Raw genomic sequence first — 19360 nt, forward strand, 5'->3', positions numbered from 1 at the left:
GACCTAGAGTGTCTGGATGGATTAAAAAACAAGACCCAGCTATATGCTGCCTATAAAAGGTTCATTTCAGCTTTAAGGAGACACAAAGACTCAAAATGAAGGGACAAAACAAGATACTCCATGCAAGTGGAAACCAAAAGAGAACAAGGGTAGCTATACTTAGATAGAATAAATGTTAAGTGAAGAATAGTAACAAGAGACAAGAAAGTTATTGTGTAAGAATAAAAAGGTCAATTCGTCAAAGAAGATAAGATAATTGTAAATATATATGCACCCACTATTGTAGCACCTAAATATATTGAGCAGATACAACAGATGTGAAAGGAGAAACAGATAATATAATAATAGTAGGGGACTTCAATACCCTACTTCCAACAATAGATACATCATTCAGACAAAAAAATCATTAAGGAAACACTGAATGTGAAGTATAGACCAAATGGATCTAACAGACATATACAGAACATTCCATCCAACAGCAGAACATACATTATTCCCAAACACATATGGACCAGGATACATCAGAAGTTAGCTTACAAAACAAGTCTTAAGAAATTTAGCAAAAAATGAAATCATACCAAGGATCTTTTCTAAGCACAAAATTATGACACTAGAAATCAATAAAGGAGGAAACTGGATAACTCATAAAAGTACAGAAATTGAACAATACACTCCTGAACAACCAATGGATCACAAAAATAAAAGGGAAATTAAAAAAATCTTGTAACAAACAAAAATGGAAACACCATACACCAAAACTCATAGAATATCGCAAAAGTAGTTCTAGAAAGGAAATTCATGGTGATAAAAAAATGATAGGTCTCAAAGACCTAACTTTAAACATCAAACAGCTAGAAAAAGAAACAAATAAACCTAAAGTTAGCAGAAGAAAGGAGTTAACAAAGATCAGAGCAGCAATAAATGAAATAAACATTAGGAAAACAGAAGAAAAGATCAAAGAAGCTAAGATTGTTTTCTGAAAAGACAGTCAAAATTGGCAAAACTTTAGGTAGGTTAAAAGAAAAGGGGGGGGAATTCATACAAATTAAAATCAGAAATGGAAGAGGAAACATTTAAATGGGCAGCACAGAAATACAAAGGCATTTGTATTTCTACTCTGAGACTACTAGAGATTACTATGAATGATCACATGCCAGTAAACTGGATAACCTAGAAGAAATTGGTAAATTTATAGAAACATACAATCAAGTAAGACCGAACTATGAATAAATTAATAAATCTGAACAAACCAATAATGAGTAAGAACGATGAAAGAAAAACCCAGGACCTGATGATTTTACTGATGAATTCTACCAAACATTTTAAAAAAGAATTATACCAATCCCTTTCAAACTCTTCTAAAAAATGGAAGAGGAGGAGATCTTTCCAAACTCATTTTACGTGGCCAGCATTACACGGATACCACAGCCACACAAGGAGCACCAAAAGCAAAAATCAACAAGTGGACTACATCAAACTTACTTCCAAAGAGCAAAGAAAACCATCAACAAAATAAAAAGGAAACCAATGGATGGGAGAAAATATTCACCAATCATTTATCTGATAAGGGATTAATATTAAAAATATATTTTCTTTTTTCTTTTTTGAAAGATTTTATTTATTTATTTGAGAGAGATAGATACTGAAAGAGAACATGAGTGGGGAGGTGGGGGCGTGGAGAGGGAGAAACAGGTTCCCCACCAAGCAGGGAGCCCAACATGTGGCTCAAACCCAGGACCCTGAGATCGTGACCTGAGCTGAAGGCAGATGCTTAACTGACTGAGCCACCCAGGTGGCCCAAAAATGTAGATTAAAAATTCATAAACTCAATAGCAAACAAATAATCCAATTTTTAAAATGGGCAAAGGATCTGAATAGACATTTTTTCCAAAGAAGACATATAGATGGCCAATAGGTACATGAAAAGGTACAACATCATAAATTATCAGGGAAATGCAAATAAAAACCACAGTGAGAGATCACCTTGCATCTACTAGAATGGCTGTTATTCAAAAAATAAGAAATAACAAGATCTGGCAAGGATGTGGATAAAAGGCAATATCTGTGCACTGTTGGTGGAAATGTAAATTGATGTAGCCACTTCGGAAAAGAGCAAGGAGTTTCCTCAAAAAATTAAAAACAGAACTACCACAGGTTTCAGCAATTCCACTTCTGAGTATTTATCCAAAGAAAACAAAAACAGGGAACTGCGAAGATATATGCATTTCCATGTTCTGTGCATTATTCACAAGGCATGGAAGCAACCTAAATGTCCACTGATGGACAAACAGATGAAGAAACTGTGGGGTATATGTACATGGAATATTACTGAGCCACTGAAATGAAGTATACCTTGCCTTTTCCAACAACAGTGATGGACCCTGAGGGAATTATGCTAAGTGAAATAAGTAAAAGAAAGACAAATACTGTAATGATCTCACTTACATTTGGAATCTAAAAATAAAAACAAAGACAAAAACGAAACAAAACTGAACTCAGAGAATAGATTGGTGGTTCCAAGAGGCAGGGGTGCAGGGCAAGTTAAGGGGTAAATAAAGGTGATCTACAGGTACAAGCCTCTAGTTACATAATAAGTCTGTCTTAGGAGTGTAATGTATAGCACAAGGACTACAGTGAATGAGACCATACTATACATTTAAAATGAATGTATAAGAGAGAATAGCTCTTAAAATTTCTAATCACAAGAAAAAAATTCTGTAATTCTGTAATTATGTGTACTTCTGGGAGTTAACTGGACTTCCTGCACCGATCATTTCACGAAATATGCAAATACTGAATCACTATGTGTATACCTAAAACTAATATAATGTATGTCAATTATATCTCAGTAAGAAAACAAAAGAACAAAAACCAAGGCAGTAAAAATAAAGAGAAAGAAAACCAAAGGCCAATATCCCTCATGTATATGAATGCAAAAATGCTTACCAAAATACTAGGAATAAAATTCAGTAATATGTAAAAATAATTACACACCATGACCAGTAATGTGTATATTCTATGGAAATAAATTTGGTTCAATATTTCAAAATCAACCAATCTATCCACCATATTAACAGGTTAACTACAGGAAAAAAAAATCACATATTCCTATCAATAAATACAAAAAAATATTCAACAAATTTCAACAACCATTTGCAATAAAAACCCTTAGAAATATAGAACTAGATGGGAACTTCTTACTTGGTAAAGTATCAGTAAAAAACCTGTAGCTAATATTGCACGTGAGAGTGAAAGATTGAATTGAATGCTACCCCTCTCAGGAAGCCAGGATGTCTGTTCTCACCCTCTTCTTCAACATAGTGCTGCAAATTCTAGCCAGTTAAATAAAAAGAAATAAAAAGCATACAGATCAAACAGGCAAAAATACAACTGTTACTATTTGCAGATGCATGATGATCAGCATAGAAAATCCTAAGGAATCAATTAAAAAAGACAAACCCTCTTTGAGCTAATAAGTAAGATGGGCTTATGAAGAAGTCATCCCAAACCATTTAGCCTCTTTAAAGATAAATCACTGACCACCCCAGCTGCCTTTTCAATGTGTCTTGTGCTCTACTGCCTTTTCAATGTCAAAGAACTCTAACACATTCACTGCTTTTAATGAATTGTTGTTCATAGCAAAGCAAAGGATTCTGCTTATCATATTCCCAACCTAACTTAATTTTAGAAAGATAAAGCTACAGAAATGTGATAAATAGATATCTCTTAGGAAGACAGTCACTTTAAAAATAACAGCATAAATAATCGAATTTAAGAGCTCCATGTGTATTTAATACAAGCAAAGTATTAACATGGCATTTTAAATAGTCCTTTTTATAAAAGACCCTGTATGAGATTCTTCCTTCTCCTTCACTTATTTTGGTCTTAAAATGGTATTTCTGGAGGTCTGACAATCCTAGCTAAACTAGTACATTTTTCTCTTTCCTTATACTTAGGTAAGGTGCCGTGCCTCTAACCGCTGCAAAAGGCTCCCATTACACTGACTGAAAAAGCCAAAACCTTGTAACAGTCGGTGAGACTCTAGGGATCAGGCCACAAGCTCTCCCCAACCCTTTACTTCTCTGGCCTCACCCTCCTCCACTCTCCCCTGCTTGTTCCTCCTGCTCCAGCCATACTGTCCTCTGGGTACTAACTGCACTCTTGAGGCAGATTCTGACTTCAGGGTCTTTGCACTGGCTGGCCCCTCTGCCTGGGACATGAATTTCGCATTTAACTGCATAGCTAAGCCCTTACTGTCTTCAAGTTTTTGTTCACATGTTACCTCTCTCCTCAGTGAGGCTTACACCCACACCACCCTACCTAAAATTATAGAATTTTATACTCATACTTCTGACCCACTCTGCTTTATCCTTCTGTATGGCTAAGAACTTTACCCTTTCTCATATGCTGTATCATTTACAAAGTTATACAATTATTGTTTGATGTCTGTTGTGTGTCTTCCACCCCAGCAAAACAAAGATTTTCTTAATTTTGTTTGGTACTACCTCCCAAGAGGCTAAAACAATACCTGGCACACACCAGATGCCCAATAAATATTTGATGAAGGAAAAGAATAAATGCATGAATGGATGTAAGAGGCTTATCAACCATTGTCCAAATTAATTTTAATTAAATCTCATCGATATGCTGAAAGGAACTGTTAGGAAGAAAATAAATTTTCACATGCCTTGATATCTGCATACATGTGGTTCCGTTGTCTACACTGTCCTGCTTCCTCACTTCTAACACTCCTTCCCCTACTCGCATATATGTTCAGCCAGACAGATTCCAACTAAATGTGACAAACGAACAGGTCTTCGAAACATCATCTCTGTTAACTTCAACCATGGTTAGGTGCCCCTCCTAAATGTACATATGCTTCTTTTTCTCACAACCTTTCCACATGTATAGCAAATCTGTTTTTTCACCAGACCAAAATGTGAGCTCCCTGGAAGCAGAAACATGTTTTGTTTTTGTTTTTGTTTTTGAGAGAGAGAGAGAGAGAGAGAGAGAGACAGAGCGCATTTGGGGGGTAGGGGGCTGGAGGAGTTGGGGAACAGAGGGAAGAGAGAGAATCTCAAGCAGACTCCCCACTGAGCACAGAGCCCTACACAGGGCTCGATCCCACGACCCTGAGATCATGACCTGAGCTGGATCAAGAGTCAGATGCTCCACCAACTGAGCCCCCCAGGCGCCCCCAGCAGAAACCATTCTTACTTGCTCTTCCCCCACGGCTCTAAAGCTCATATCATGCAACACATGACAGGCACTCAATAAATGTTTTGTGTCAATAAGACATTTTTTTAAAAAAACTACTAAATTGAATTAATAGTGAATTACAGAAATTTACCTCTTACTTGTTTCCTCAGTTTTTCAATTTCTTCCTTTAAGGTTTTTATTTCTAAATCTTTGCTTGCTGTTAGCGGACCATCAGCAGTTGAATACTGTAGAGCTTGAACAGTCTGTGTTGACTCTTAAAAAGAGAGAATGAAAGAAAAAATGAGAAATATGGCCATATTTTAAACTTTTAAAGCTAAGAGCAATGCATTTCTTTCTAGAGAAATCCTTATATAATTCTGATCAAAACATCTAACTAGCAACAAAAAGCATGTAAACACATCACAATTAAGTCTCAAAATTCTGATGCATGTTTCTTTAAAACTGTAAAACTCAAACACTGCTGGTGAATTCTACCAGTGAGTCAATAACCATTCAGCCCCCATTCATCCTAGTAGGAAGTGTCATCGTGTGATAACCCCCAAAACTTCCTATGTCAGATGATGCATTAAAAACAGAGTCTGGTGTGTCAAGGGTGGTTTAGAGATGTTATTACAGTTGACCTTGAACAATACAGGGGTGGGGTGTTTGGGGGCCCTGAGCCCCCCTCCCAATGCAGTTGAAAATCTATGTATAACTTCTGACCCAAAAACTTAACAACTGAGTTACAACTGAGTCCTGCTGGCCAGAAACCTTACCAATTACACAACAGTTGATTGACACATACTTTTTATGCTGTATGTATTATACAGTATATTATACTGTATTCTCACAATCAGGCAAGCTGAAAAGAAGGAAATGTTACTGAGAAAATCATAAGGAAGAGAAAACACATGGCTGTACTGTATTTATACAAAAAAAAAAAAAATCCACAAGACCCTCCCAATTCAAACCCACATTGTTTCAAGGGTCAAGTGTATACGATATACGGAAATGCTGGCCTCCAAATTCTAGTTATGAAAGTTGAGGCCCACCTATAGATGATTTTGGCTCATTGATTTTGTTCAAATAGAGATTATTCTTGTGGTTCTAATCAGAAGATGCAAGGTATTCAAGAAACATTAACTCTACTAAGGTTTAGTCCTAGATATTATCAGAAGATACGGAAAAAAAGAAAACTTTACAGAATTTTATCAGAAATGAACCACCTTTGTCCTAAAATAGTTATTGTGCTATCTTATGGAGGGTCTGAAATAATAAGCCTCTACCTTAATTACCTCACCATAATTTTTGGTTAGTACAAATCATTACTTATTGCTTTATACTACTTACATTATTTATATATTGTCTTAATGTAACCTATATTATTGCTTACATACCATATTATTACTTATATGTATTACTGATGTTTAATATATGTGTGTACATGTATATATGTGTGTGTGCACACACACATATACATAATATATATACACACACGTACACACACACACACACACATAATAACACCAGCAAACAAGTAATGCGCATTTTAGTAAACACATACACGAGTTCCAAAATACTGTGGCCTTCAGAGGAGGGAGATTTTCTAATTAGTTTTCACCATCTGTACAGAGAATAGTATCATGATCTTTGTATGCATAAATATTGGTTAATTTGAATTAAAGGTGTAAGATATACTTATGGTGTATCAACCATGATCTTCTACATCCAATAAGTACTTCTTAGTCTTTTCTTTTCGGGTTCAAAACATGGTAAATATCAATGCATTTTGTACTTACTATTTTTAAAAGAATATCCTTTATTTGTTTTAAAAAATTATCTAAGAGGGCACCTGGGTGGCTCAGTAAGTTAAACGACTTAACTCTTGATTTCGGTTCAAGTCGTGACCTCAGGGTGGTAAGACTGAGCCCCGCACATGTGGGGCTCATGATCAGTGCTGAGTCTGCTTAAGATTCTCTCTCTCTCTCTCTCCCCCTCTCCCTCTACCCCTCCCTCCACCACACTCACACACGCACATATACACATGCTCTCTCTCTAAAAAAAAAAAAAAAAAAAAAAAAAAAATACACACACATACACACACACACATTAGAAAGATATCTAAGTTAGAAGAAGAAAAAGGGAAACATAAAGATATCCGGCGGATACCAGTAACAGCTCCTTTTCCTCCTAGACTCCACATCCTGCAGGGCATGGAGGTAGGTAGCTATCCTGGCTCCTCTTTCCTACTTCTGTCCACCCTATAAACCCCAGTCTGCTAAAATGCCCATTACTCATCTGCTGAAGTTATTATCCATTGTCTTTTTTATTCTGTCTTTGACTAACAATTTCACACATTGTTAACTGACTGCCCTTCTTTCATTACAACCCTCCCCTTTTAATTATCATTCTTAGTGACTATAACATCAAAAATAGACAATCCACTCTGGCTTCTCAGGCACACAAATCCCCCATACAGACACGGCTGGGGCTTTACCCTCTTGCTTGTGAACCAAATTCAGGCACACTGACAAAGTAGGCCAGTCAAAACTCAAGATGGTTTAAATCAATCATGGTGGACCTATTCTATGTTGCCAGTACTGGTTAAGAATTAGGTATGTGACCCAGTGAGAACTATAGTCCCTTGATAAGAAGTCCACTAGGGGGCCTCCCAGATGGATGAAAAGAAGCAAGGAAAGACCTTCTTTAGGTCTCCACATGTGTGCAGACAAAATTTAGAATTTTGGCATATGGTAGAATCATGAGAGGAAAGCCAAGAAAATCATAGAGAAGCTAACCTCACTATTGGCACTAACTTCAAACATCCTGAGATAACAAATCTGTATTATCTAAGAATTCTACAATTTGCAGCCCAAAACAACCTAGCTGATCTCCTGCAAAACCATGAAACCTACTGGTCATACCCTAGACCCATGGTTCTCACCTCATCTGAGCTTAGAAATGTTCATGTGCTTATGCAGCAGGGAGTGTGGATGTTGAAACAGGTGTAGCTAGGAGATGGCTAAAGGTATTTAAGTGCCTGGGGACCAAGAGAGCTCAGTATCTTAGAAAATGTGAAAGTCTCCCTCATCAAAGAATCACCCTGCTCCAAGTGCTAGTAGTCCACCTACTGAGAAATGCTACTGTACACTTTTCCATTATTTAATAACTGTACTTGGTTTCAAGTATAACATTCTCTATCTCATCTTTACAGTGTGCTTACTACTCCAGCGACCACTTCGGTGATGCTCATTCCCACCAAGAGATTAAATCCACTGTCCTAATGTTACTCTGTTTTTCTCTTTTCTTCCTTATTTACCCAAGTTAGATTCCGTGGTCCATCGCTATAATCCCTGCTTCGCGCACACACACCTTCCATCTCTTTGCCTTCCTCTCCTCCATGACTCCCACCCTAGAAGGCCCCAATCTTGGCAGACTCTGACTGTCTGACTTGTGCTCCCACCCGAGAAGCTGACAAAGAGGCTGAAGAACACAAAGTCACTTCAAATTCATGTCTTCTGACATCCAACAGCTTGGAAACGACTGGCAGTCCTCAGCTGTGTCCCCAGACCATTTACTCTTCTCTTCTCTAAACTGACCATTTCACATATTCTCTTTTTCTCATCAAAAATCTGATACACTCTCCACCTTCCTCGTTCTCAGCTGATGACCTTGCTTTGTATTTCATTTTGCCTTGGTCTCCTCAAAGTAGAATGTAAGCACTGCATGGGCAAGTATTTTTCTCGTTTTCTGCTCACTGTTACATCTGCAGTCATGTGCAGAACAGGTTCTGGGTGGTCAGTGTTCAAGAAATAGCTGATAAATGGATGAAGCAGCCTGATGTAAACCTATGCCGCTGCATGAAACAGGCGTTAATACAAAAAGGCAATGATCCCACATCTTCACTGCTCTTGCTTGGTGCAAATGATAGCAATCACACATAATGATAGTTTCTAAGAAACGTTAGGTAATATAAAACATCAAAAAAGCTGGTATACAGGAATTTCTTTCTTTCTTTTTTTTTTTTTAAAGATTTATTTATTTATTTATTTGACAGATAGAGATCACAAGTAGGCAGAGAGGCAGGCAGAGAGAGAGGGGGAAGCAGGCTCCCTGCTGAGCAGAGAGCCCGATGTGGGGCTCGATCCCAGGACCCTGGGATCATGACCTGAGTCGAAGGCAGAGGCTTTAACCCACTGAGCCACCCAGGCGCCCCTACAGGAATTTCTCATTCAGAAAAGGAAGGAGTAGGAAGCACCAGGTCTCTCATTCCTGCCAGAAAAAGTAAAAATACATAACTTGCAAAAATCTTATTTTTACAGAAATCACATATCTGAGAAAGCAGAGAGGAATAAGTACGATAGAACAGAAAGGCTCAGGCCATTCTGAGGCGAGAGGACTGGCAGCTACCTCTGACTTCTAAATTTTGCCTGATTCTGTGAGCAGGCTTAGACTCCAGGTTGCCTATATTAAGGGATCTCACTTGGGAATGAAAACACATGACAACTTCTGGAGAATGGGTGGGGCTGCAGAAACAATTTGGAAACCTCAAGATCCCTAAATATGTGGCACTATTTTATCGTGACACATTTGTGGTACCTGGAGACTGCATGGGAATTTAGCAGCTTCTAAAACTCAGACTGAAGGCTCCTCCAGTATTAGAGTATTTCAGAAACAGTCTTGCCCGAGGAAAAGAGTCTGTCTCTAATACATGGCCAGTGTCCCAATCAACCCATTTGTCAGATACCAAAATGGCAGGAGGTAGGAGGCTTCAGGGGAGAATAAATCTCCCACAGTTGATGGAGTGAGGAAGAGAGAACCCTAGCCAGGCTCTGTGTAGATCTCCCTTTGTGATATTTGAAACCAAATGTAGGTTGAGTCCAATGAAAACTGCAAACCAGCCTTGTCTTAGCTCCATTCCCGGTTAGAACACCAGGAGAAACCAAAAACTTGTGCTACAGCACCACCTTCTGGACAGCAAAAGAAAGGCTTCTGACTGACCACTCGCTTAACCCTTAGAATCCAAGGAAACAAAACCTTGCCTAAGCAGGACAGGTGTTTGCTATCACAAATATGACAGCAGAGCTTCACTTCACGATACACTATGAAAAAAATCACAGTAATAGGGTTTCACAAAAAGAAAAGTCCTATCCAACCAAACTCAAAGACACAAAACACTATATTCTCACTGATAAAAGATTCAAAATAGCAGTTATGAAGAAATTCAATGAGCTACAAGAAAACTCAGAAGGGCAGTTCAATGAATTCAGGAATAAAATTAATCAAAGAGGTTGAAATTATGAGAAAAGCAAACAAATTTTGAAGCTGAAGGACTCAGTATATGAGATAAAGAGTGCACTAGAAAGCATTGGAAACTGCAGATCAGATGGAAGAGAGAACATGCAATTTGGAAGGCAGGAATCTAGAAATGATTCTGGTGGGAGAGGAGAGAGACTGGAGATTTTTAAGAAGTGAAAAAATGCTACAAGAGTTATCATACTCCATTAGACGAGAAACCCTAAGGAAAATGGCGACACCATAGCTGAGTGGTAGTTTATTTAAAGAAATAATTCTTGAGAACTTCCCCAAACTGGGGAGACAGCTGGACATGTACGTCCACACAGCCAAAAAGAACACCTTCCCATCTCAATGTAAAAAGACCTTCACTAATATACCTTATAATGAAACTGTCAAGAGTCAATGATAAAGAATTTTAAAGGCAACCAGGGGGAAAAGGAGGTGACCTCCACCCATGATGGTTTCAGCAGATATCCCAGGAAAAACTACAGACCAGGACAGTGGAATGATATATCCAAAGTACTGAGAGATAAAACCCCCCAGCCAAACATATTCTATCCAGCAAAGCTATCCTTCCGATATGAAGGAGAGATAAAGGCTTTCCAAAATAAACCGTAACTGGGGGAGTTTACCACCACCAGACCTGCCTTGTTGAAAAGAGCTCTTAAAACTGAAATGAAAAAAATGAAAAAATTCTGATTAAGATGATAAACAGACATTCAGAATTAGAGTACTGTAACTCTTTCAGAATACCATTACATATTTAATTGTAGCATAAATGTTAATGGAAAGGGGCATTAAAAATAACTATAACTGGGCACCTGGGTGGCTCAGGTCATAATTCTGGAGTCCCAGGATCAAGTCCCACACCGGGCCCTCTGCTCAGCAGGGAGTCGGGTTCCCCCTCACCCCCTCACCCCTCTCATGCTCTCTCTCTCAAATAAATAAAATCTTTAAAAAACAAACAAACAAAAACTATAACTGCTACAACTTGGTTAAAAATTCGTAACAATAAAGATAATTTGTGACACCAGGAATATAAAAGGGGAATATTTTTTTTAAGATTTTATTTATTTATTTGTCAGAGAGAGAGAGAGAGAGAGAGAGAACAGGCAGGCAGAGGTAGACAAAGAAGCAGGCTTCCAGCTGAGCAAGGAGCCCGATGTGGGACTTGATCCAAGGACCCTGGGATCATGACCTGAGCCAAAGGCAGACGCTTAACTGACTGAGCCACCCAGGTATCCCTGAAAGGGGTGTCTTAAAGGATGGAACACTTATAGGTGAACGAATGTAAGTTGCTTTCAGCAGAGAAAGGACGAGTTTATCCAGGAGACATTTTATGCTAACCTCATGCTCACCACATGGCAAAAATCAAGAGCAGAGACACAAAACATGAAAATGGGAGAAGGAGGACTTCCCTTACCCATTCAGACAAATGCAACCATCTATTTAAAGATGAGATGATGAGGAGGGGGGCAAGATGGTAGAGGAGTAGGGGACCCTACTTCAACCAGTCCCCTGACTGTGCTGGATATCTACCAGAGCACTCTGAACACCCATGAAATCAGCCTGAGATATAAGATCATACATGTCTGGATCTCTACAGGGGCAGAGGATCATCAATCAAGAGGTACAAAAGACAGAGTTGGAATTGCGCAGAAAGATTTTGGAGGATACACAGAAGGGGAAGGGAGCCACCAGAAGCAAGCCACTGGAAAGTAATACCCCAATGTGAAAGCGCCATGTGCTTGGGGACCAGCAATAGATTGGAGACTGGTGGTATGAGAGGGGAAGGGACTGGTAACAGCACTCAAACAGAACAAAGGGGCTTAAGGGACAATTGCTGGGATGGAGGGCTGCAGGCACGGATCTATGCCCATGGTTCCAGGAAGGCTGTAGCGCCCACCCGCCTGCTCCCCCCTCCCCCTCCCACCTGAGAGGACCTGGTGCGAACTTCAGTCAGAGATCTCTGGGACTGGCGGCCCTGCCGCCACGACTGAGAGGACCTGGCTTGGACTGGAGCCCACGGTCCCCAGAATAGCAGCCACTGGAGGCGGGCTCACCTGGACCAGTATCACTGTGGTTTTGGTGGTATGGGGGGGTCAGAGATAAGCGGGGGCCTAGGGCAACCACTGAGAGGGTCGCTGGGGGCACAAACCGCCTGTAGGAGGCTGCAGTGTTCAACGGAGCTTGCAGACAGGGAGTCTGTCTTCTGGAGGACTCAGAGAGAAGACTGAAGCCTCTCTCTGAAGCAGAGGTCGGGGTGCAGACAGTTTACTTTGCTCTTACTCCCTCCATTGAAAAGGGGTGAAAAGCCGCCAGAGAACAAAAGCCTCCACAGTACAAAAACTCGATAAACTGGTTTACATGGAGCCAAGCCACTTGATACGGGGTGTGGCAACTCCACCCAAGCAGGATTAACTGAAAAACAATGCAGGCAGGCCCCTCCCCTGGAAGACAACCCAAAAGAACAAGAGGACAACAACCACAGGGTCCCCATAAAACTGTAAAATGCCAACACCAGGAGAAAACAGTATATTCAGCTCCTGGTACTGCCTCACAGCCTGTACATTTCTTGGATACAACTTTTATCTCTCTCTCTTTTTTTAAATTCTTTCTCGTGATTCTTGTTTTGTTTTGTTTTTAAACCTACTTCTTGGTTCAACTAGATGTTTAATACAACATACTCCATAGTAACTTTTTACCTTGAACTTTTACATACATATACTTTTTTCCTTTTTTAAATATATATAGATAAAAGCTTCAATGTAGTCCTTTTCCCCCCGACTCAATACTACCTTTATATATATATACACCAGTTTTAATTTCCCCGTATCTCTGTAAAGTTGAGTTCTCAAACAAAGATAACAAGATATACCCAGGAAGAACTGAAATAACTTTCCTCGCCCACATCAACGGATTATAATCACCATCCCATCACCTCCCCCCACCCATTATTTTTATTTTGGGTTTTCTTTTTCTTTTGTCAGTCTTTTTATCAGTTTATTTGTTTTTGGTGTTATACTTTATAAATCTTACTCTTGGGGGGGGTGCACCTCGGTGGCTCAGTGGGTTAAAGCCTCTGCTTTCGGCTCAGGTCATGATCTCAGGGTCCTGGGATCGAGCCCCGCATCAGGCTCCCTGCTCAGTGGGGAGCCTGCTTCCCCCTCTCTCTCTACTTGTGATCTCTGTCTGTCAAATAAATAAATAAAATCTTAAAAAAAAAAAATCTTACTCTTGGGGCTCATTTTGGTTGGGATTTTTTTTTCTTCTTTTTGGCGGTGACTTCCAAATGCTCAGAAACATCCCAGGGTGCACCTTGCGTGGACAATGGTTGATATTTCTGGCTGTACAACTCCCCAACCACAACTCAACAAAATGAAGAGGAGGAGGAATTCCCAACAAACAAAGGATCCAGAGACAAGGGACTCTCCAGCAGATCTAATAGATATGGATTTAAAGCAAGATGTCAGAAATAGACTTCAAAGTAGCAGTTATGAAGACAAAAGTCAGGCTGGAGAAAGCTATTAATGGCAACATAGATTTGTTAAGGGCATAAGTGAGAGCAGATTTGGCAGAACTTAAAAATGCTATCAATGGGATACAATCTAATCTAGATACACTAACACTCGGGGTAAATGAGGTAGAAGAACAAGTTAGTGATCTTGAAGACAAACTGACAGAAAGGAAGGATCAGTAAGATGCCTGGAACAAACAGCCTAAAATCCATGAAAACAGAATTAGATAAACATTCAATGTCAGAATTATTGGGATCCCTGAGGGGGGTGGAGAGAGAGAGAGGACAGAAGATATATTTGATCAAATTATAGCCGAGAACTTCCCCAATCTGGAGAATGACACAAGCAATCGTGTCCTAGAGGCAGAGAAGACATCCTCCAAGATCAAGGAGGGCAGGTCAACGTCCAGGTATGTAATAGTAAAACTCACAAATCTTAGAACCAAGGAAACCATTTTAAGGGCAGTTAGGGGGAAGAGATTCATTACATAGAAAGAAAGGAACATCAGAATAACGTCAAACCTATCCACAGAGATATGGCATGCCAGAAAGGGCTGGCAAGACATATTTAGGGTATTAAATGAGAAGAACATGCAGCCAAGAATTCTTTATCCAGCAAGGCTGTCATTCAGAATAGATGGAGAAGTAAGAAGCTTCCAGGGCCAGGAGAGACTAAAAGAACATGTGACCACCAAGCTGGTCCTATAAAAAATATTAAGAGGGGTTCTATAAAAGAAGAAGGACCCCAAGAGTGATTCAGAACAGAGATACACAGAGACAAACCATAGAAACAAGGACTTCATAGGCAACGTGATGATAATAAAATCTTAACAATAACCACTCTCAACATGAATGGCCTAAATGCTCCCATAAAACAGCATAGGGTTGCAGACTGGATATAAAGACTACTATCTACAAGAGACATATTTGGAACCAAAGATACAACCAGACTGAAAGTGAAGGGGTAGAGAAGCATCTTTCATGTCAACGGGCCTCAAAAGAAAGCTGGGGTAACAATTCTCATATCAGTAAAATTAGATTTTAAGTTAAAAACTGTAGTCAGAGATACAGAAGGACATCAAATCATTCTGAAAGGCTCTACCCACCAAGAAGATCTAACAATTGTAAATATTTATGCCTCCAATATGGGAGCAGCCAACTACATAAGCCAACTGTTAACCAAAATAAAGAGACATATTGATGTCTCTTTACAATAATTGTAAATTGTCTCTTTACAATAACTGTAGGAGACCTTAACGCTCCACTCTCAGCAACAGACAGAGCAACTAAGCAGAAGATCAACAAAGAAACAAGAGCTTTGAATGACACACTGGACCAGATGGACCTCATAGATATATACAGAACATTCCACCCTAAAACAACAGAACATTCATTCTTGAGCACACATGGAACTTTCTCCAGAATAGACCACATACTGGATCACAAATCAGGTCTCAACCGAAACCAAAAGATTGAGATGATTCCCTGCATATTCTCAGACCACAATGCTTTGAAACTGGAACTCAAGCACAAGAAAAAGATTGGAAGAGATTCAAACACTTGGAAACTAAAGACCTTCCTGCTCAAAAATGTTTGGGTCGGGGTGCCTGAGTGGCTCAGTCATTAAGCGTCTGCCTTTGGCTCAGGTCATGATCCTGGGGTCCTGGGATAGAGCCCCGCATTGGGCTCCCTGCTCAGCGGGAAGCCTGCTTCTCCCTCTCATACCCCCCTGCTTGTGTTCCCTCTCTCTCTTTCAAATAAATAAATAAAATCTTAAAAAAAAAAAAAAAAGAATGTTTGGCTCAATCAGGAAATCAAAGAACTTAAGTCAATTCATGGAAATCAATGAGAACAAAGACACATCAATCCAATACCTATGAGATAAGGCAAAGGCGGTCCTACAGGGCTGGGGGGAGGGAGGGATATATAGTCATCCAAGCCTCACTCAAAATAGAAAAATCCCGAATACACAAACTATCTTTACACCTTAAAGATCTGGAGAATCAACAACATATTAAGCCTAACCCATGCACAGGAAGGGAAATAATTAAGATTAGAGCAAAAATCAATGAATTAGAAACCACAAATACAGTAGAACACATTAATGAAATTAGAAGCTGCTTCTTTGAAAGAATTAATAAGATCAATAAACCACTGGTCACAAGAGAAAGGACCCAAATAATAAAATTATGAATGAAAGGGGAGGGATCACGAATAACAGCAAAGAAATAAATACAATTGTCAGAAATTATTGTCAACAGCTATATGACAATAAATTAAGCAATATGGAAGAAATGGATGCATTCCTAGAAACCTATAAACCACCAAGATGGAAACAGGAAGAAACTGACAACCTGAATAGATCCATAACCAGTAACAAGACTGAAGCAGTGATCAAAAACCTCTGAAAAAAACAAAGAGTCCAGGGCCTGAAGGATTCCCTGGGGAATTCTAGGAAACATTCATAGAAGAAATAATACCTATTCTCCTGAAGCTGTTTCAAAAAATAGAAACAGAGGGAAAACTTCCAGACTCTTTTTACAAAGCCAACATTAAACATTACCCTGATCCCCAAACCAGGCAAAGACCCCATCAAAAAGGAGAATTTCAGACCAGTATCCCTGATGAATATGGATGCCAAGACTTTCAACAAGATCCTAGCTAACAGAATCCAACAATATATTAAAAATATATTAAAAACATTATCCACCATGAACAGGTGGGTTGCAAGGGTGGTTCAACATTCGCAAATCAACGCAATAGAGCACATAAATAAGAAAAGAGACAAGAACCACATGGTCCTCTCAATTGATGCAGAAAAAGCACCTGACAAAATACAGCATCCTTTCCTGATTAAAACTCTTCAGAGAATAGGGACAGAGGGAACATTGCTCAACTTCATAAAATCTATCCATGAAAAACCCAGAGTGAATATCATTCTCAATGGGGAAAAGCTGAGAGCCTTCCCAATGAGATCAGGAATAGGACAAGGATGCCCAATCCCACCACTATTGTTCAACATAGTACCAGAAGTCCTAGCAAAAGCAATCAGACAGCAAAAAGAAATAAAAGGTATTCAAATTGGCATTTTTGCAGATGATGTGATACTCTATGTGGAAAACTGGAAAGTCTCCATCCCCAAATTACTAGAACTCATATAGCAATTCAGTAATGTGGCAGGATGCAAAATCAATGCACAGAAATCAGTTGCTTTCTTATACACGAACAGTGAAACTGTGGAAAGGGAAATTAGAGAATCAATTTCATTTACAATAGCAAGAAAAACCATAAGATACCTGGGAATAAACCTAATCAAAGAGGTAAAGGATCTATACTCCAGGAACTACAAAACACTCATTAAAGAAATTGAAGAAGACACAAAAAGATGGAAAAGCATTCCACGCTCATGGATCCAAAGAATAAACATTGTTTTTGAATATTTGTTTGTTGAATTAACATATCTATATTGCCCAGAGCAATCTATACTTTCAATGCCATCCCGATCAAAACACCAACGGCATTTTTCAAAATGCTGTAATAAACAATCCCAAAATTTGTATGGAACCAGAAAAGACCCCAAATTGCTAAGGAAATGTTGAGAAAGAAAAACAAAGCTAGGGGTATTACATTGCCTGATTTCAAGCTATATTACAAAGCTGTGATCACCAAGACAGCATGGTATTGGCACAAAAACAGACACATAGACCAGTGGAAAAGAGTAGAGAGCCCAGATATGGACTCTCAACTCTCTGGTCAACTAATCTTTGACAAAGCAGAAAAAAATATCCAATGGAAAAAAGTCTCTTGAATAAATGGTGCTGGGAAAACTGGACAGCTATCTACAGAATGAAAGTGGACCATTCTCTTACACAATACACAAAGACAAACTCTAAATGGATGAAAGACCTCAATGTGAGACAGAAATCTATCAGAATCCTAGAGGAGAACATAGGCAGTAAGCTCTTTGACATCGGCCACAGCAACTTCTTTCAAGACACACATCTCCAAAGGCAAGGGAAACAAAAGCGAAAATGAGCTTTTGGGACTTCATTCAGATTAAACGCTTCTGCAAGCAAAGGAAACAGTCAACAAAACAAAGAGGCAATCCACAGAATGGGAGAAGATATTTGCAAATGACACTACAGACAAAGGGCTGATATCCAAGATCTATAAATAACTCCTCAAACTCAACACCCAAAAAATAGATAACCGTGTCAAAAAATGGGCAGAAGAGATGAATAGACACTTCTCCAAATAAGACATACAAATGGCTAACAGACACAGAAAATGTGTTTATCATCATTAGCCATCAGGGAGATTCAAATCAAAACTAAATGGAGATAAGACCCTACACCAGTTAGATTGGCAAAAATCGACAAGGCACGAAACAACAAATGTTAGAGAAGTTACGGAGAAAGAGGAGCCCTCTCACACTGTTGGTGGGAATGCAAATTGGTGCAGCCACTTCGGAAAACAGTATGGAGGTTCCTCAAAAAATAAAAAATAGAGCTATCCTATGACCCAGGAATTGCACTACTGGGTATTTATCCCAAAGATACAGATAAAGTGAAAAGAAGGGCCATCTGTACCCCAATGTTAATAGCAGCAATGTCCACAATAGCCAAACTGTGAAAAGAGCCAAGATGCTCTTCAATAGATGAATGGATAAAGAAGACGTGGTCCATATACAAAATGGAATTACTCAGCCATCAGAAAGGATGAATACACAACTGTTGCATCAACATAGATGGAACTGGAGATTATGCTGAGTGAAATAAGTTGAACAGAGAAAGTCAATTATGATATGGTTTCACTTATGTGTGGAACATAAGGAATAGCATAGAGGACATGAGGAGAAGGAAGAGAAACATGAAGGGGGAGAAATAAAGTAGGAAATGAACCATAAGAGACAACTATGGACTCTGGGAAACAAAGTGAGGGTTTTAGAAGGGAGAGGGATAGAGGAATGGGTGAGCCTAGTGACGGGTATTAAGGAGGGCACAGATTGCAAGGAGCACTGTGCATTATATGCAAACAATGAATCATGGAACAGTACATCAAAAACTGATGATGTACTATATGGTGACTAACATAACATAATCAATCAATAAAGGGGAAGAAGGAGCCCATTATCACGGAAAATCACCAACCGGAAGGTAGAGAGAAACAAAAGTTAAAAGAAACAATGGAGGGGCACCTGGGTGGCTCAGTCAATTAAGTGTCTGCCTTTGGCTCAGGTCATGATCCCAGGGTTCTGGAATCAAGCGCCACATTGGGCTCCCTGCTCAGTGGGAAGTCTGCTTCTCCCTCTCCCTCCCCACTTGTGCTTTCTCTTGCCATCTCTAT

General features: G+C 39.3%; 1 protein-coding gene across 11 annotated transcripts in view; it reads right to left on the reverse strand.

Moving 5' to 3' along the window:
- Positions 1 to 19360, reverse strand: part of CDC42BPA (CDC42 binding protein kinase alpha) — a 324273-nt gene that overhangs the window by 132098 nt on the left and 172815 nt on the right. For all 11 annotated transcript variants that reach the window (XM_080824347.1, XM_080824346.1, XM_080824345.1 and 8 more), the window contains exon 11: positions 5351 to 5473. In XM_080824347.1, coding sequence (XP_080680473.1) covers positions 5351 to 5473 — 123 coding nt within the window. The remainder of the gene's footprint in view (positions 1 to 5350; positions 5474 to 19360) is intronic.

The sequence above is a fragment of the Martes martes genome (genome assembly GCF_963455335.1).
Source record: "Martes martes genome assembly, chromosome: 15".
NCBI lineage: Eukaryota > Metazoa > Chordata > Mammalia > Carnivora > Mustelidae > Martes > Martes martes.